Source organism: Carettochelys insculpta, chromosome 2 (genome assembly GCF_033958435.1).
Source record: "Carettochelys insculpta isolate YL-2023 chromosome 2, ASM3395843v1, whole genome shotgun sequence".
In the NCBI taxonomy this organism is placed as follows: Eukaryota; Metazoa; Chordata; order Testudines; family Carettochelyidae; genus Carettochelys; species Carettochelys insculpta.
The window spans coordinates 275,883,573-275,902,710 of record NC_134138.1 but is presented as its reverse complement, the minus strand read 5'-3'; the positions used below and the strand labels follow the sequence as shown (position 1 = coordinate 275,902,710).

Sequence of the window (19,138 nt, the reverse complement as noted above, 5' to 3'; positions counted from 1 at the left end):
CTGGGATTCTGTGATTCTAAATGCCATCCTCCTGCCCCGCTTTTTCCAGCAAGTCATATCAGGCCATCTGGAGCTCACCTTTGAATGTGGTCCCCCTTCTGTGCTCCCTTTGCCAATAGGAACCTGGTATCTTTCCCGCCTGGATTCTTCTGGCTGGACTTGAGTGCCCCAGAAATAGTTTGATGGAATGGCGAAGTGTCAGTTGGCTGTGACTCCTCCTCCAATGTGTCCCGGCGTTTGGGCCAGGCTCTCGTCGGGATGCCCATGAGCATCACTTTCCCCAGGGCAGGCTTGTCCAGCATGTGTCCTTGTGGCTGGAAGGTGGCCAAGGAGAGCCCTGGGGCCCGTTGGTGCTTTGTTTGGGACAGCACTGTGCCAGAGCGCCTGGGGAAGGAAGGGGCGATGGGTGAGGATGGAGGTGCGTCGCCATCCGAGGCTCTGGCAGTCGGAAAGCGGAAGGGGCGGCTGCTCAGAAGTGCGGCCGATGGGCAGAGCAGGCGAGGCGAGAGGGGCAAAGCTCAGGACTGGGGCTCCATCTCCAGGTTCACACCCCAGCTGTGTGGGGAGGCAGGACGGGCAGATCAGAGGGCCCTGCAGGGCAGGAGCCAGGGCCCTGGGCGTCTGGGCTGTGGTGGTCAGGTACCCTCTGGGACCAGTTGCCTCTGGTTATCTGGGCTGAATAAACCCTCCGTGAGGGCCTCCCATCCCTGAAGTGGCTCCTCTCAGGCGGGTGGAGCTGGTTCGGGATTGGATCTGCCTCCATAGCCGCAGGGGCGTAGCGGGGAAGCAAGAAGCCACCTGGTCTGAGACCCACCAGCCGCTCCTCCCAGGCCAGGGCTAGTCCTGAGGGTTAGAAGCTGGTGCCGCCTGGAGCCCAAGCCCGCCCCCCGCCGCTGTGGCATCGCGTGAGGAAGTGTTGCTGAGGCGTCTAGTGACTTGGCATTTCCTGACTCTCTCTCCTCGCACCGCTTTTTTTTAAGTCACTCTCTTGTTGTGCTGCTCTCCGCGGTCGCCCTCTCCCGCCCCTTCCCGGGGCCGGCCCATACGCGCAGCCAGCGGCTCCGCTCTCCGCGCGTCGGCTGCATGGGCTGCCCCCTCCGGCGCCCGCCTCTGGATCTGACTTCGCCCTGGGGGAGTGATGGAGCTGCCCGGCTGTCAGACAGGACCACTGGCCGTTGCGTGCCAGGTAACACCGGCGCCAGCCGGAGTGGCGCCCAGGTGGTAGCATGCCATGCTGCATGGGGGGGCAGGTCTGTGCCGGGCCGGTGAGCCACCGCCTCCGAGCCAGGGCTTGCAGATGTGCTGAGACGTTGCAGGAAACCGGTTCCGTGTCTAGGGTGTGGAAAACGAGCCCGTTGATACGGCTGTCGCTTGCTCTCTCCGCCGCGTGGGGAGTATTGATGGATCGCTCCTAGCAGGAGGGAGGCTAGAATGTGGGATGTGTGTGTGTTAGACTTTCCTGGTCCGCTTCCCCAGCCCGATCCAGCCAGGTGCTCTCCCTGCTGGCGCTCTGAGGCTGGCAGGATCAGGCCTCTCTGAGGACAGCCGCTTTTGCTGCAAGTGTCTAATAATCAGCCTTCCTGTCAGAGAGCCTGCTAGACTCCCACGGGGAGGGGAGCCATGTGCCTTTGGAGCGAGGTAGAGGTCCATGGGGCTGGACTCCTGGCATCTCTTCCTGCCACAAACAGTGGGTGTAGGGAAGTGGCACTAGGGTAGGAAATGGGCTCGACCGGGCATTGGGAAAGCCCTGAAACAGGGCGCACTCTGAAAAGCTGCAGGGTGGAACGAGGAGTGAAATCCCTGCTCCCGGGACTCCTGCCACCCTGCAGAGTGAGGTGGCAGAGCTCAGAGTCTGTAAGGTTCTAGAGGCTGATCCAGAAGCTGACAGAAAGGAGATGGCTCTCCAGGAAAGGTTAGGCCTCTTCCATAAGGGTGGGACTCTGCCTCGCGTCTTCCTTTCCTTTAAGCCCATCTGAGGCCTGGGGAACTCGGTTGGTTTTCCCGGGAGAGGTTCCTTGTGCTGGGAACTGCCCTGGTTGGTACCGAGGCTTGATGAAAGTCCCTGCTGTGTTCAGTGGGTAGGAGGCAGTGCCTCTAAGGACTTGCTTCCTGGCTTCCATGCTCCAGGATTTAGATGGGAGCTAAGAAGCAGCCTATTAGTTTGCCTCCCAGCAAACTGCACCCCTCCAGACTTAACTCCAGCTGGTCGCCTATCCCCGCAGCTGGGACTGTCATGAGGGAAGCAGCTACCTCTGCCTGCAGCAGTTCTGCCTTATCAGCCTATCTCTGCTGCAGAGCTGTGGTGAGTTGAGACAGAGCGAGGGACCAATAGCAGATGCCTCTCAGTGGAAGCAGCTCAGCTGTGGAGCATCCAGGGGAAATTGGGCAGATCCAGCCTCTGATGGCTTTTAAGGCAACTTTCCACTCAGTCAGGGGAGGGGAAGCCTACGCCGCTGGGCAGGCTGGGGGCAGAGCCTGCACTAGAATCGCAGAATCATAGAAGAGTAGGACTGGAAGGGACCTCGAGAGGCCATCGAGTCCAGCCCCCTGCCCGCATGGCAGGACCAAGCACTTTCTAGACCATCCCTGAAAGCCATGTATCTAACCTCTTCTCAAATAGCTCCAGTGATGGAGATTCTACCACCTCCCTTGGCAATTCGTTCCAGTGTTTGGGCACCCTGACAGTTAGGAACTTTTTCCTAATGTCCAACCTGAACCTCCCCTGCTGCAATTTCAGTCCATTGCCTCTTGTTCTATCCTCAGAGGCAAGGAAGAACAAGTTCCCTCCCTCTGCCTTATGACACCCTTTTAGATACCTGGAAACTGCTATCATGTCCCCCCTCGATCTTCTCTTTTCCAAACTAAACAAGCCCAATTCTTTCAGCCTTTCTTCATAGGTCATGTTCTCTAGACCTTTGATCATTCTCGTTGCTCTCCTCTGGACCCTCTCCAATTTCTCCACATCCTTCCTGAACTGCGGTGCCCAGAACTGGACGCAATACTCCAGCTGAGGCCTAACCAGCGCAGAGTAGAGCGGGAGAATGACTTCTCGTGTTTTGTTCACAACACACCTGTTAATGCATCCTAGAATCATGTTTGCTTTTTTCGCAACAGCATCACACTGTTGACTCGTATTTAACTTGTGGTCCACTATAACCCCTAGATCTGTTTCTGCTGTACTCATTCCTAGGCAGTCCTTTCCCATTCTGTATGTGTGACACTGATTGTTCCTTCCTAAGTGGAGCACTTTGCATTTGTCCTTATTAAACTTCATCCTGTTTACCTCAGCCCATTTCTCCAGTTTATCCAGATCCTTTTGAATTATGACCCTATCCTCCAAAGAACTTGCAACCCCTCCCAGCTTGGTATCATCTGCAAACTTAATAAGTGTGCTTTCTATGTCAATATCTAAATCGTTAATGAAGATATTGAACAGAACCGGTCCTAAAACAGACCCCTGCGGAACCCCACTAGTTATACTTTTCCAGCAGAACATAAGAATGGCCATACTGGGTCAGACCAAAGGTCCATCCAGCCCAGTATCCCGTCTGCCGACAGTGGCCAATGCCAGGTGCCCCAGAGAAGGAGAACAGAAGACAATGATCAAGTGATTTATCTCCTGCCATCCATCTCCTGCCCTTGTACTGAAGGCTAGGGCACCATACTTTACCCCTGGCTAATAGCCATTTATGGACCTAACCTGCAAAAATTTATTGAGCTCTTTTTTAAACCCTAATAGAGTCCTGGCCTTCACAGCCTCCTCCGGCAAGGAGTTCCACAGGTTGACTGTGCGCTGTGTGAAGAAAAATTTCCTTTTATTGGTTTTGAACCTACTACCCATCAATTTCATTTGGTGTCCCCTAGTTCTTGTATTATGGGAAAAGGTAAATAATTTTTCTATGTTCACTTTCTCCACACCATTCATGATTTTATATACCTCTAACATATCACCCCTCAATCGCCTCTTTTCCAGACTGAAAAGTCCCAGGATTGAAAACCATTAATAATTACTCTCTGGGTACGGTTATCCAGCCAGTTGTTCACCCACCTTATAGTAGCCCCATCTAAGTTGTATTTGCGTAGTTTATTGATAAGTACATTATGTGAGACCGTGTCAAATGCTTTACTGAAGTCTAGGTATACCACATCCACCGCTTCTCCCTTATCCACAAGGCTCATTATTCTATCAAAGAAAGCTATTAGATTGGTTTGACATGATCTGTTTTTAACAAAACCATGCTGGCTGTTCCCTATCACCTTACCACCTTCCAAATGCTTGCAGATGATTTCTTTAATTACCTGCTCCATTATCTTTCCTGGCACAGAAGTTAAGCTGACTGGCCTGTAGTTTCCCGGGTTATTCTTGTTCCCCTTTTTATAAATGGGTACTATATTTGCCCTTTTCCAGTCTTCTGGAATCTCTTCCATCTCCCACGATTTTCCAAAAATGATTGCTAAAGGCTCAGATACCTCTTCTGTCAGCTCCTTGAGGATTCTAGGATGCATTTCATCAGGCCCTGGTGATTTGCAGACATCCAATTTTTCTACGTAAATTATAATTTGTTCAATTTGTTTAATTTGTTTAATTCACTAGCAGGGAGAGGAGACACGCAGAAGATTAGTGCTGCCCGTGGTCACCTGGGAAACACTTCGATACCAGGGTGATGGGCACCAGACCAGGGCAGCAGTAAGGGTGCACAGAAGGAAGCATTGGCATTGGGAGAGGTTCAGGAATGGGCGACAAAACAATGAGGGGTTTGGAGCAGCTGCCAGGTGAGAGAGATTTAAAAGACGGACGTTTTAGCCTAGAAAAAAGGAGAGTCGGGGGACACGATGGCGGGCTGCAAAATCCTGACGGGTGCAGAGAAAGTGAATAAGGAAAAGTTATTTACTTCTTCCTGTAACATAAGAAGCAGGGGTCACCCAGTGAAATGAATGGGTGGGTGGTTTAAAACAAAGAAACGGAAGTTTTTCTTCACACGGCGCATCGTTAGCCTGTGGAACTCCTTGCTGCAGGATGTTGCAAAAAGCAGGAGTTTAACAGGATTTAAGAAAGAGCTAGAGACATGCATGGAGACCAGGTCCGCCGGTACTTACAAGCTGGGATGGGCAGGGATGGTGTTCCCAGCCTGTGTTTGTCAGAAGCTGGGAATGGGCGACAGGGAATGGGTCACTTGATTCTCTGTTGTGGTCACTCCCTCTGGGATACCTGGTGCTGGATGCTGTGGGACGACAGGACGCTGGGCTAGGTGGACCTGTGGTCTGAGCCAGCGTGGCCAGTTATGCTCAGTGTGGCTGGAGCATATGACCTATGAAGAAAGGTTCCCAGGAGGCAATTGGGACTGTTTAGTCTGCAGAAGAGAAGACTGAGGGGGGACTTGATAACAGCCTTCAACTTACTGAAGGGAGGCTGCAAAGAGGCTGGAGAGAGGCAGTGGTCACGGATGGCAGAACACGGAACAATGGTCTCAAGTGGCGGTTGGGAAGGTCCAGGTTGAACATTAGGAAAAACTTTTTCACCAGGAGGGTGGTGAAGCATTGGAATGGTCTACCCAGGGGAGTAGTGGAGTCTCCATCCCTGGAGATGTTTAAGCCTCACCTTGACAAAGCCCTGGGTGGGCTGGTCTGATGGGTTTGGTCCTGCTTGGAGCAGGGGCTGGACTCAATGGCTTTTTTGGGTCTCTTCCAGCTCTATTGTTCTATCATTCTGTGAAATGGAGCGGTGGTCTCAGATGTCCAGCTCTCCTGGGAGAGTGGCTCTTGGGGAAGGGCTGGATTGCCAAGCGCCTGGTGCTGTGCTCTTGGGTGTGATTGGCTAGTGCATGCATGTGCGGGTGTCTGTCTCTGAATTCTGCCCTGGGCTCAGAGTGTGGGACTGAACTGACCACTGCAGTGGTGGAGCCAAGCGGGGACGACCAGTTCTCTGCCAGGCCCGATGCTCTGTGCTGCTTGGACAGCACGAATGGAGCAGAGCTCAGCGGGGGGAATTCCCCATGGTCAGTGTGGTGTGTGGGAGTGTCCGGAGCTCAGGGAGCTGTGGTGCTCTTTAGCGGGCATGGGGTCCCTTGGGCCCATAGACAGCTGGCATGAGTTAGAGCAGCCCACGAGCTGGGCTGGGGTCACGTCTCTGCACTGAGCCTGGGGGAGCAGCCCCCGGCTGCACTGCAGAGCCTGCCAGGACGTGTGCCAGCCCATGGGTGTTGCACTGTGACCCTGGCTTTACAGGCTCCCAGTGTGGGCCTGTGTCTGTTTCATCACAGGGATGGAATCTCCTGCTGCCTCTGGACCTGCACGTCTGGTGCTTATGCTCCATCAGCGGTTCTGGGTGTGGCCCCCATGGGCAGCGTTCTCTGTAAGCCGAGTGGTGGTGCACACAGCCTCAGCGCATATAACAACATTTATTCTGCATATGATTGGAGAGAATTAGAGGGAACGTTTCCTTTGATTGACCTGGGACGGTTCTTCTGCATGTACCACCAGCCTGTCTTGACAGTTCAGTTCCTTTCTTTTGGCTTGTTTGCCAGGCAGAGACTAGCATGGGCCTTCCCCCCGTCCCATGAGGCTCTTATGGGCAGCTGGTCTCATAAAGAACAGGGGAAGAGGGTTCCGCTTCCTTAGAATGCAGTTCTCATTGCTGTCACTGGCTCCTTTGCCAGCTGGCACTCTGCTTGTGGCTTTCTGTATAGCACCAGCTCCTGGAGTCTTGTTGTTACACAGCACACTCAGCTTCTGGAAGAAGCATACAGCCCTTGTGGTTGCAGCACAAAGCTTGGCAGTGTGACCTAAAGGCTCGGAAATCATCCAGCAAAGCAGGAAGACCCAAAGGGCATTGAGTACCTCTCCCCCACCATGTCTCTCCCGAGGTTCTGTGTTTGGTTGGATTAATATAGAATGCTAGGACTGGAAGAGACCTCAGGAGGTCATCAAGTCCAGTTCCCTGCCCTCATGGCAGGACCAAGCACCATCTAGATCATCCTTGTTAGATATTTATCTCACCTGTTCTGTAGTAGCTCCAAAGGTGGAGATTCCACAGCCATCCTAAGCAATTTATAAGCACACTGACAGGAATGTTTTCCTAATGTCCAACCTAAACTTCCCTTGCTGCAGTGTAAGCCCATTGCTGCTTGTTCTAGCCTCAGAGGCTAAGGAAAATAATTTTTCCCCCTCTTTTTTGTTACACCCTTTTAGGTACAGGAAAACTGCCATCATGACCCCCTCAGCCTTCTCTCTTCTAAACGAAGCAAACCTAATTCCTTTCATCTTCTCTCATAAGTCCTATTTTCTGACCTTTGTTGCTCTTTTCTGGACCCTGTCCGATTTCTCCACATCATTCCTAAAATATGGGGTCCCGAACTGGACACACTATTCCAACTGGAGTCTAATCAGTGTCGGAATGACTTCCCATGTCTTGCTCACAACGCTCCTCTAAATGCATCCCAGAATCACCTTAGCTTTTTCTGCAATAGTGTCATGCTTTTGACTCATACATCTGTTGGGAGAGATGTCACTTTCGGGCTTCCTGAGTGTCACAGCTCACTACAAGAATGAAGGTATTCACGCTGAAGGGTCCCTTTGAAGAGGTGCTAACTACTTGTGTTGAACCATCTGTACTGTCTCGTATTGAGTGGTGACCCCTGTTTTGCCTGGACTTGAAAGCCCATCTCTCTCTCTCACCCACAGAAAAAACAAGCAGGTCTGTAGCACCTTAAAAGACAAGCAACTAAGAATGAAGAGCAAACCTCTTAGTTCTTCAGATGTTCAGATCGGAGTAGTAGATAAGAATCCCGGGTTTATACAGTGGTTGGGAGGGAAGGGGTAAAGAAAAGGAGTAGGGGGTCATCTGTCATAGGACCAGTGGAACAAGTAAATTAAGTGGGCTGGAGACGTTCCTGCAAATATCAAAGGTGGAGAAGGGCCCATGTAATGAATAAGATAATTGAGATCTCTGTTAAGCTCCAGCAATGAAGGGTCCTGTGGCACCTTATAGACTAACAGAAAAGTTTTGAGCATGAGCTTTCGTGAGCACAGACTCACTTCATCAAATGCTGGTCTGGGAAATCTGCAGGGCCAGGTATAAATAAGCCAGAGCGAGGCTGGGGATAACAAGGTTAGCTCAGTCAGGAAGGGTGAGGCTTACTACCAGCAGTTGATCTGGAGGTGTGAACACCAAGGGAGGGGAAGCTGCTTCTGTATTTAGCCAGCCATTCGCAGTCTTTGTTTAAGCCTGAGCTGAGGGTGTCGAATTTGCAGATGAATTGTAGCTCAGAAACTTCTCTTTGAAATCTGGTCCTGAAGTTTCTTTGCTGTAGGATAGCTACTTTTGAGTCTGCTACTGTGTGGCCTGCGAGATTGAAGTGCTCTCCTATGGGTTTTTGTATATTGCCATTTCTGATATCTGTGCATTTATTCTTTTCCGTAGAGACTGTCCAGTTTGTCCGATGTACATAGCAGAGGGGCATTGCTGGCACATGATGGCATAAATTATATTGGTAGATGTGCAGCTGAATGAACCCACGATGGTGTGGCTGATTGGTTAGGTCCTGTAATGGTGTTGCTGGTGTGGATATGTGAGCAGAGCTGGCAACGAGGTTTGTTGCATGGATGGGTCCCTGAGTTAGAGTGACTGTGGTGCGGTGTATAGTTGCTGGTTAGGATTTGCTTCAGGTTGGCAGGTTGTCTGTGGGCAAGGACTGGTCTGCCTCCCAAGGCCTGGGAAAGTGGGGGATCATTGTCCAGGATGGGTTGTAAATCCCTGATGATGCGCTGTAGAGGTTTTAGCTGAGGACTGTAGGTGATGGCTAGTGGTGTTCTGTTGGTTTCTCTCTTGGGCTTGTCCTGTAGCAAGAGGCTTCATGGCACACGTCTGGCTCTGTTGATCTGTTTTTTCGCTTCCTCATGTGGGTATTGCAGTTTCAAGAATCCTTGGTAGAGATCCTGTAGGTGTTTTGTCTCGGTTGGAGCAAATGCGGTTATATCTTAGTGCTTGGCTGTAGACAATGGACCGTGTGGTGTGTCTGGGATGGAAGCTGGAGGCATGAAGGTAGGCGTAGCAGTCAGTGGGTTTACGGTACAGGGTGGTATTATGCTCCAGGTTTAATGTGTCAAACTTGCAAATGAATTCCAGTTCAAATGTCTATAATCTTGTAGTAAAATCCTTTTGTCGAGAACAGCTACTTTCAAATCCTTGGTTGAATGTGTCTCAGACTCATAGAATCCTAGGGCTGGAAGGGACCTTAGGAGGTCATCTAGTCCAACCGCCTGCCCTAAAGCAGGATCTCCCCTAACAAAATCATCCCAGCCAGGACTTTATCAAGCCATGACTTAAAAACCTCTAGGGATGGAGATTTGACCATCCCTCTAGGTAAAACATTCCGTCTTTGCCACTGACTCTTTGGGTGACCTTGAGCAGACTGCTTAATCTCTTTGTGCCTCAAGTTTCCTATCTATGAAATGGGGCTATTTCAACATACTTCCCAAGGTTCCTATGGGGCTTAATCAATTAAAAATCATGAGTGGGTTAGAGTTCCTCAGACAACTATAATGGAGAAAGTATGGGTTGAATGTCCAGGGAGGTTAAAGTTTTCCCCTATCAGTTTATGTATGTTCCAGTTCCCAGTGATGTTGTCTCTAGTATAGGTATATGGACAGAGCGGGCAATGGGGTGTGTTGCCAGGATCAGTTCCTGGGTTTGTTTTTCTGTGGTGTGGTGTGTGTGGCTGCTGGTGAGCATGCTCTTGAGGTCAGGTGGCAGTCTCTGTAGGAGCGTAGCCCCCCAGAAGCAGGTGCAATCAAAGAGAGGACCTGGCCCACCTTCTCGGTCTCTGCTTCTTTCCTGGTGTTCGCTGGCAGCAGGCCACAAAAGTGAAGGCGCAAAAGCTCTCTGACGTCCCTGGAGTGTGGTGTCTGCTCTCCCGTTTGGATGATTGGCTGGTCTTTGGCGCAGCTTGTGATGCAGTACGCTGCAGCAGACTCTGTACTGACTGTCACTTGGCCATTTCGCATGAATGTTAGCAGTATTCCCCCGTACCAACGTTTTCTCGCATTTTTCCATCCAGGTGCAGAATAAATTTTATGTGCATGTGCAGCTGTGTGCATGTGCACCACCATAAGACACATGCTGCCAGCTGTGGGCGTTCTTCTAGGGACATGTTACTCTCTCCCGGACAGCCACCCAACTGCTTAGCTTACAGGGAACACTTCTCTGCACCCTGCCCTCAGCTAGAGGGCATGAGTGGAACCTCCTATGAGGGTTTTAACTGGCTATCAACTTATGGCGGACCCTGAATTTGCAGTTCTACTACCGCCTTGGCAATGTGTGTTTCTACCGGTGGTGCATATTTGCACATCCCTTGGTGCACATAACAAAGTTTATTCCACACATGGGTGGAAAAAATTGGAGAACGTCAGCTGCATCCTTTTAATCTGCTTTCCCTTTGGTTATGGGCTTCCTGTACCTGAAGAGCCTTGCGCGTTGAATAGTAACAGAGAAAAAGCTGTGCTAGTCTAGATATTATCAAAACAAAAAAAGCAGTCCAGTAGCACTTTAAAGACTAACAGAATCATTTATTCGGTGATGAGCTTTCGTGAAACTTTGTTGGGTTTGTTTTGGTGGGGGGCAGGTTGTTGAAGTGAGTTGATTTAAACATTCACACAGTACTGGGCTGTCAACCAATGGCGCTTTGTAAGGCGGACATGAGATGTGCCCCCGGCCCTTGAGAGCTTGATATTGGGTGAAGAGGAAGCCCACATGTAGGAGACGGGGAATAGGCCGGATCCTGCTTCACCAGCTTGCTGTCTGCACTGCTCGAAGGGCAAGGGCTGCAGAAGGCAGAGCGCTCCCATCTCATCGTGGGGCCGTTCAGCAAAGCGGGTGTCATCATAACCGTGTTGCACAACTTGCAGGGCGTCTGTTTTGAAATCTGGCCTTGTGCTCTGCAAACTGGGGGCGCAGCGCTGCTGAGGTGCAGCCCGCTCTGGGGTGGAGGACAGCAGCCAAGCTGTGTGCAACGTTGCCCTGAGGCGGCGAGGGCGTGTTTAACCAATGCTGCTGGGGGGGTGGGGGATCTTCTGTCGAGCAGATGGGGCCCTCTGGAGCTCCTCGTGCATCTTTGAGCCATGCAGGGCTAAGCCAGCCTTGCTGACAGCAGATGGGGGGGGCGGGGGGGGCTTTCCAGGCCTGCTGCTGATTGGCTGCAGTATACGAGGCGAGCTCCCCTCTTGGATTTGTGGACTGAGATGCCTGCTGATCGTGTGACTTTTCAGCCGACCTGGTCTTCATGCCCCAGATCTCAAGTGAGCGGCAGTCAGTGTTCCCTGTAAGCTGAGCTCTTGGGCAGACGTCCAGGAGAGATCCAAATGCTGCAGGGCACCCACAACCAGGAGCCTGTTTCTATTGGTGGTGCACATCGGGGCAAGCCTTGGTGCATGTGACAAAACTTATTCCGCATACCGATGGAAGAAACCAGTGGGGAGCGTTGGCTGTATCCCCTGTGAGCTGCTTTCCCCTTCGTTAGGGGTTTCTGGGCACTGCAGGAGGAGCTCTGGGGTGGCGTGGGGCTTGCTCCCGGTTTGCCATCAAGCAGAGCTGCAGGCTCCTGTCCAGGGTGGCACATAGCAGCACCCCATGCTGGAGGAGCTCCATGCAGCGAGGGTTAGCAGAGCTGCTCCCAGCGAGGGAAGGGGAGCTGCTCGGAGCGCTGGCGCTCGTGGGATTTGTGCGTGGGTAGCGTTTCAGGCTTCCCCCCGTGAGTGCAGCCCAGCTCGGTGCTTGTATTGGCAGCTGGCACGTCGAACCCTGTGCTGCTGCGGGGCCAGTCCCCAGGGCCATGCCAGGACAGGCAGGATTTGAAATGTAGAAGAACCTCAGGGCGAAAGGTTGCTGAGCCACACTGCAATGTTTGTTGGGACTTGTCGGCCGCTTGGTACCCCGGCAATCAGGCTGCACCTGGACTTGCTGTGAGCAGGGGTCCTACATCCCCTCCCCTTTTGGAGGTCAGGGAGACACAGCTTCTGAAAGGGCCCCAGGTGTGAGCTCTCGCACCGACACCATTGTCTAGGGCTCTGGCTGTAACTTGGGGGTGGGGGGTGCGGAGCGAAGGGTGTCCTGGCTTTGCTGGTTTCGTAGCTTTTAAAGCTTGACAGGACCATTAAATCATCCGCTCTGATCACCTGTGTATTACAGCCACGAAATCCCACACCTCTTCCCCCCATATGGAACCCAAAGGCTCCAGATAGACCCCAGCGTGTCACCCCTTAGCAGGGAAAGGGGACAGTTCTCAGGCAGAGAACAGGGGAACTGGCACCCGTGCAGGGAGCTGATGCAGTGTGAGATCTGCCCAGCCCCCCCCTTGTGGGCGTGCTGCACCCCAGACTTCAGAGAAGAGTTTCTGCCATCTCTTGGGTGGGGGCAGTTCCTTCACGACCCCAAACCTGGACATCGGTCTGACCCGGACTGTGTGACCTTCTTGCATGTCCTCAAGGAATTTATCCTGGATCCTGCGGCGCTACCTATCCTGTGCTTTCATCCATCAGTCATGTGGGGGAAGCTTGAATCTGGAAGTGCCTGTTTCTAGCTTCCCCACCCCCAAGTTTGAGGACGTTCAGACCAGAAGGTTCTAATTCGGGCCCTTCAGCAAACAGCGGTGGGGGTGGGACGTACATTGGGTTTATATTTACACCTGACTTCTTACCATGTTCCGGCTTTGTCTTTCAGAAAGACTTGACCTACCTGCAGCAGTGGCTGGAGGCCTTTGTCATGAACTTTGAAAAGATCATTGCAGTGCAGTCTCTGGAGCCGAGAAGGTGCGTGCATCTCCCCTTCCCTGGACGCTGGGCTGGGGGCTACACTGGGGGTCTTTCTGCTTTGTGGAAACACTTGACAGTCACATGGGGAATTGAAAGCCAAGCTGGCTGGTTCTCCCCTGAGCTGGCTGCACTGGTTTATCTGCCTCAAGGGTTTTCAGGTCACTAGCTGGTGTTTTCCTTCAAACCCCTCTGAGCTGAGTGCTGGCCCAATGACTCCAGACCAGTAGCTTTTCTGGAGACGCCTCTGAACACCCACAGATAATGAGAGCCACTGGCTGAGATGCAGAGCCAGACCAGTTCAGCCTGATGACAAGTCTTGCTCTTTTCAGCGGCCAGGGTAACTGACTGTGGGTGGTGGAAGATTCTGACATCATCTTAAATTAACCTCTTGCTGACCCAGAGGCAAGGGAGGGCAGGAAGCTGAGCTGGCGTTCTCTTGCCTGCTAGGTGGGAGGTCAGATGAGTTGATTAGAACAGTCTCTTCCAGCCCTTAAAATGAAACAAAGAGCAGTCAGTGAAAAGAAACCTCACACAGCACGGCGGGCGGCGCTCCAGGTCTCAACAGGTCTGTTCCCCTGCACTGTCCATTCCAATGTGCCTTGGCTTTGTCCTAGACTGACCACCACCAGGGGAGAGAGGGTCATCTCCCAGGGGCTGTTCAGATTTTAGCTGGTTTCTGTTAGGCACCATGTTCTCAGTGTCAGTGTCACTTGGGGTTAGAGGTATGAAGGCTGTACTTCAGGTCCTTCCAGGGCCCACACAGAGACCCCCATACCCATAAGAACAGCCACACTGGATCACACCCAAAGTCCACCTAGCTCGGCATCCTGTTTCTCAACAGTGGCCAATGCCAGATGCCTCAGAGGGAGTGAACAGAACAGGGAATCATCAGGTGATCCATCCCCTGTCTCCCATTCCCAGCTTCTGACAGAGGCCAGGAACACCATCCCTACCCATCCTGGCTAACAGCCATCGATGGACCTGTTCTCCATGAACGTACCTCGCTCTTTTTTGAACCCAGTTGAAGTCTTGGTCTTCACTGTGGCAATGAGTTCCATGGGCTGGCTGTGTGGCATGTGAAGGAAAACTTTGTTTTCTAAACTGGCTGCCTATTAATTTCATTCAGTGGCCCCCTAGTTCTTGTCTTATGGGAACAAGTGAGTAAATAATCCCTTGCTGCCAGCATGAAACCAAGTAGCCATGATGCTTGAGCCACCTGCTCAGGCTGGGTCCATCACCTGGGAGTTGACTGATACTGTAGCTAATCTTCAGTCCCAAGAGTTAGCCATATCTTGCTTCGAGTCCCCCTCCACCTGAGGGTGCAGGCAGCCCTTCTCCAGAAGGAAGAGGACCTTGACTTTTGCCCCATGGTTCTGGATATTAACAAGGGGACAACATTGTGTTCAGTGCATTACCTGGAAGGGAGGTTCCTGCCCCAAGGATCTTGCAAGAATATGAATCTAACAAGGATTCACAGGAGTGGACGTTACTCTGCCGCTTCACAGCTGGCTGCTGTTCCCCAGAAGCCCCCAGGGAAGTGAGCGTGTCCCCAGGTGTCGTGCCTGGCTGTGTTTGTTTCCTTGCCTGTTCTCCATCATCCCTCCCGCAGGAGTCATCTCCTCCCTAGATGGGACGTGCGGGGCGTGCGACTTGACTGCTCATTCCGGAGAAGATCTTTCTGTGCGCATCATGGTGTCCTTCCAAGCTCACTGCCTATGGGGGAGGTAGACTTGGCTAGGGCCCATTCTGGAAAACCTCTTGCGAATGCAATTCTGTCCAATGGAGAGCCGTCCACAGAGGCAGAAGCCAATCGCGGAGTGGTTCTCTGCTGGGGAATAGACAGCTGGGGACAGCGGGCTGGAGGCATGGGGCGCTTACCACAGTTCCCCGAAATCCCATGTCTGCTGTTGCTTGCGTTCTGCAGGAGGGGCCGGGATGTACAGCGTGTAGATGATTTTCCGCTGCAGGATCCGTGGCCAGACACAGTGCAGGCGACTCCAGCTCTGAAAGCGTTTTTCCCCTTTGAGCGCCATTGCGTGCAGACATCCTGCATGCCGATGCAACTCTGCCCTGGCCCCCAGCCATTCTAGTCTTGGCCCCTGGTTATTCCCGTGTCTGGAGAGAAGCCTAATGAAATGCAGCCCAATCTGGATGGCTCCAGGCAGAAGGAAAGCCAGGCTCCAAATATCCACTTAGTTTCTCATGCCCCGTAATCGTCGTAACTGCACTTAGCACCGATCCAGCCCTATCAACCAGCAGCTATCCTAAACTGCTATTGATGGCGGCTCGTCGTCCGGCCTTGGTCACTGGCAGAACACACCTGTAGTTGTGCCTGGTGAAATATTTCACGGTGCACCCTCAGACCTATCTTCTCGTTTGCTAACTTGCTGCTGGGAAGGGCGGGATTGGATTTGGGGCATGCTGTGCTCGGGAAGGGTGGGCAGGAGACTCTGCTGGTCATTGGCTTCATTATGCAGCTGGTGGTTGCTCAGGCTGCCAGCCATCCCTGCTCTGGTTTGGCCTTTCCCTGGAGTTCTCTATCCAACCACCAGCAGATCTAAAACCTTTGATTCAGCACCTGCCTCTGTTGAATCGAGGAGAAAATATCAGGCTCTGGAGGGTCCTAGGTCCTTGGACTCCTGCCCATGTGGCTGGTGGGTGAGTTCCTATCTTCTCGCATGGACCCCTCTGAGTGTACCTCCAGAGCAGAGTTCCCTCTAATTTTTATCAACCCCGTGGGTGGAATAAATTTTGTTCTGTGCACCAAGGCATGTTCAGATGTGCACCACCCACAGAAACACATGCTGCTGAATCAGTTGGATGGCTGTTCAAGCACTCCGCTTTCAGGGAAAACTGCTCCAGAGGGTCCTCTCTGTTTGAATGCCAAAGTTCTCATGCTCTCCTGCCTTGATACCTCTGGTCGGTTTGAACATACTCATCGTAGGAGGCTAAAATCTGGACTCTCTAGCTTCCTTGTTCTGTTGGCCAGCTATGGCAGGAGCATGAGGTGGGTGGGGACTGCTGCTGGCTTTGAGATCAGGAAATTTCCTGCAAAAGGATCTGGAAGAAATCCCTGGCAGGTCAGCAGGAGTTCTGCCCATCAGCAGGAGTTCTGCCCATTAGACCACCTGACAGTAACTGAGGATTATGTTCACTCCTTGGTAAGGCTCTGGCCAGCTCTGATGCAGTAAAACCAGATTCTGTGCTTGTTGGGGGTTTTCTTTCAGATGAAATTCTTCTCACGCTTCCACCCCTCCTTTCCCCCATTTAGGCAGATGTTTGACAGGAAGTCCTCAACCACCTTCACGCAGTACCGAACCTGACCCTGAAAGATGCTAGCCCTCTGTGGTCCCTATTGAAATCAGTAGGGTGACTCAGAGCAAGGCCCATAATGCATCTGACTGATTAAGCAACCCTGTTTTTAGTATGACTGAGTCCTTCCTGACCCAGTTTGGTGGTGAGTTTTATGCCCTGAAGCATGTGGATTGATACAGGGCTAACTATTAGCCTAGCTAATGTCAGTGCAGATTATGGCAGGGGACCACAATTGGACCTTCCAGATTCCTGTTCTGGGCGAAATTGACTGCTTTGGCACTGGGTGGCTGAACTCCAAACAGCCATTTGCAGAAACCTTTGCTTCCAGGTTTCAGATTGTGCTGTGGCTGCTCCTCCATCTCCCTCTGTCTGTGGTTAGCACAGGCAGAGTGTCTATTTCCACACCCCCCTGCAACGTTTTGTCCGCTCGCTGCAGGGGAACAATCCGTCCCTGTCTCCGTCAAACAGCAGTGCAATTTCCTGGTGGTTTCCCTCCTCTCTTGCCAGGGTGGGGCAGGACAGTAGAGAGCCGACTGCTCTGTTCAGTCTGTGGAGCAGCAGTGACAGCAAGGACCTTTCCATCTGAGATAAACGTTGACACTTCCTTTACATCAGGGTAGCTGTCAGTTCTGTTTCCTTGTGCAAGCTGCAGGACAGACAACCTGTCCGGCTATAGTGGGGGGAGAACAGAAGAAAGGCTTGGTCGTGGAGTTTCAGGGTGGAAGGGATCTCCTGTGTCTCGCCAGCCACCAGCACCCATGCTCTAAACTCACCAACTTTGGCTGGATCCAAGCATCACAGCCCCTGGAAGGTGAAGCTATTATGCAAGTGCAGAGGAGGGAGGATTGAGAGACACCGCTGCCACGTCTGGAAAACGATACAGCCGTTGCTCCTGGCAAGTGGCCTTCACCCACACGCTGCAGAGGAAAGTGGAAAATTCCTGCTGCCACTGCCAGTCTAACCTGAGGGGAAAGTCCTGCCTGACCCCGCTTGTGCTGATCAGTTAGACACAGAACATGTGAGTAAGAACCAGCCAGTCAAGAGAGAGCCTCCCTTGTGGCGAGACTCCTGTCATGCCTCCTGGTCCCATGCTTCCTGGCAGCTTTTCTCACGTGTCTCAAAGGCTCACAGTGACTCTTCCGCTGCATCAGGTCTTTCCAGAGGCAAGAGCCTCAGCTTACCGAGCCACACTCATGATAGGAACTCACTAGTATGGGGCAAGGCTCCTCAAAGGGCTCTGGTGCCGCAGCCTTTGGCTGGGGCAGCTCTCTGGAGGAAAGGTGATGGAAGCCCCGCCACGTCCACTACTCACAACTCTGGCCCAGGGACCCAAAAGAGTGGCAGCTGATGGGGGCTTTTCCTCTGCCCCAATCACAGCAGCTTTTCCTTGCGCCACTTCTCCGACAGCTTCCTTCTGGCACCTTCTCTCTTGTACCCGGATGAGTCTTTGCTTCCTTCCAAACCTCAGATCTCTAACATCACTTCCTGGCCTGTTTCTCTTCTTTTTCTCCCCCCTTTACCTGAGGGGACCCCTTTAAAGGTGAGCCTGTCCGCCTTAACTGGTTGCAGGTGTCTATTAAGCCTGCTGCTACGTGCCAGCTCCTCCTGAGCCTCGTGTGTGCTTTTTTTTTTAAGCAGGGAACAGAAACCCGCTTACTCAAAACCGGGTGCACCTGCCCTCTATCTGGCTCCTACAACCCCCTGCCTTCAGTCTCCCACAGCTTGGTGACCCCTCAGAGACTAAGAGCTCCTTACCTAAAGGCTCATCTCCAGCCATGGCCATCCCTGAGGCTTCAGAGGAAGGCGATATTAAAAATCTCTCCCAGCACATACTGGGGGGATGCCTTCCTGACCCCTGCAAGTGGTTGATTGAAGCCCTGAAGCGTAGCTTTGGCTCATAAATTATAAACCAGAAGTGAGTTCCGAGGTCATTTCCTGTACGTAGGGCCTTATCGAGGTTGAACCTCTCTAGTCTGGCGCACTCTCCTCTGGCAACGTGTGTGGTACAGCATGGTATTAGTTAGCCAGACAACCACTTATCACGAGTGTGGCCAAGCTTTCTGTAGTCCCATAAAGTTTGTTTCCAGCCTCTCCGAGTTCTGTGCTGTTAATGAGCTGTAATTTACCCTAAATGTCTTCTAAGAGCCCAATCAGTGAGGGAAGTGTCAGCAGTACTGATAGCCAATACTGACCTCCTATGATCTGGCAAATTTACTCAGCGCTGGTCAGGTCCTGAGGGTGCCGGACTAGAGGGGTTCAACTGGTGTGTGCACGTACTTATAAACTTCCCATTATGCCATCACCTTGTGATACAGTGGACTAAGCTGTGATGCTCCTGGCTGAAGGCTGTGTGGCCCTGATACACCCTGACCCAGAAGAGAGTGATAGCTCAGTGGTGTGAGCATTGGCCTGTTGAATACAGAGCTGTGAGTTCACTCCGTGGTAGGGAGGGCATTGATGGATAGGGGGCCGAAAACGAAAAAGAGGGGGATAGTGCTTGGCCCTGCCAAGAGTGCAGGGGACTGGACTTGGTGATCTCCTGAGGTCCCTTCCAGCTCTATGAGATGTGTATCTCCTCCAAGTGGCCTAGAGCAGCTGTGTGAGAAGCAGCCAATCAGGGCCCCAATGGCTAGTATAAGAAGAGACACAGGGCCAGGCTGGGCAGTTCCTTGCTAGACCTGGAGGAGGGTGGTGGGTGTTGTGGGATTCCAGCAGGAAAGGGACCTGTGGTAAGGGTGAAGAATGTGCTAGATCAACAGGGAAGTGGCCAAGGGGATTGTAGCAGCTGCACGGTTTATTTAAAGAGACTTGGTGGGTGGTTGCTACCTATTGGGTCCCTCTGCTGGGACCTGGAGTAGAGGGCAGCCCTGGGTTCCCCTCACACAGCAGCTGCTAGGAAAGAGTCTCCAGGCAGGAGCCGTGGGGGATGTGACCTCACACAAGGGCCAGGGCTGCTGAAAGAACAGGGGTAACGTGAGGGAGCCCAGAAGGGGCTGAGAGACAGTCTGGGCAGAGCACT

The 19,138-nt window shown here is 52.4% G+C and overlaps 1 protein-coding gene across 4 annotated transcripts in view; it reads left to right on the top strand.

Annotated features, from left to right (window-relative positions):
• The window catches only part of NBEAL2 (neurobeachin like 2), a 197,528-nt gene that overhangs the window by 61,915 nt on the left and 116,475 nt on the right, over nucleotides 1-19,138 (top strand). For 3 of the 4 annotated variants that reach the window (XR_012644109.1, XM_074985256.1, XM_074985259.1), the window contains exon 2: nucleotides 12,713-12,801. Coding sequence is in view for 3 of the 4 variants with exons in the window: in XM_074985256.1 (XP_074841357.1) it covers nucleotides 12,713-12,801 (89 nt within the window). In the remaining variant the exon portion in view is untranslated. Of the gene's footprint in view, nucleotides 1-1,080; nucleotides 1,187-12,712; nucleotides 12,802-19,138 lie in introns of those variants that run through there. The other variant, XM_074985258.1, reaches the window with a different exon arrangement.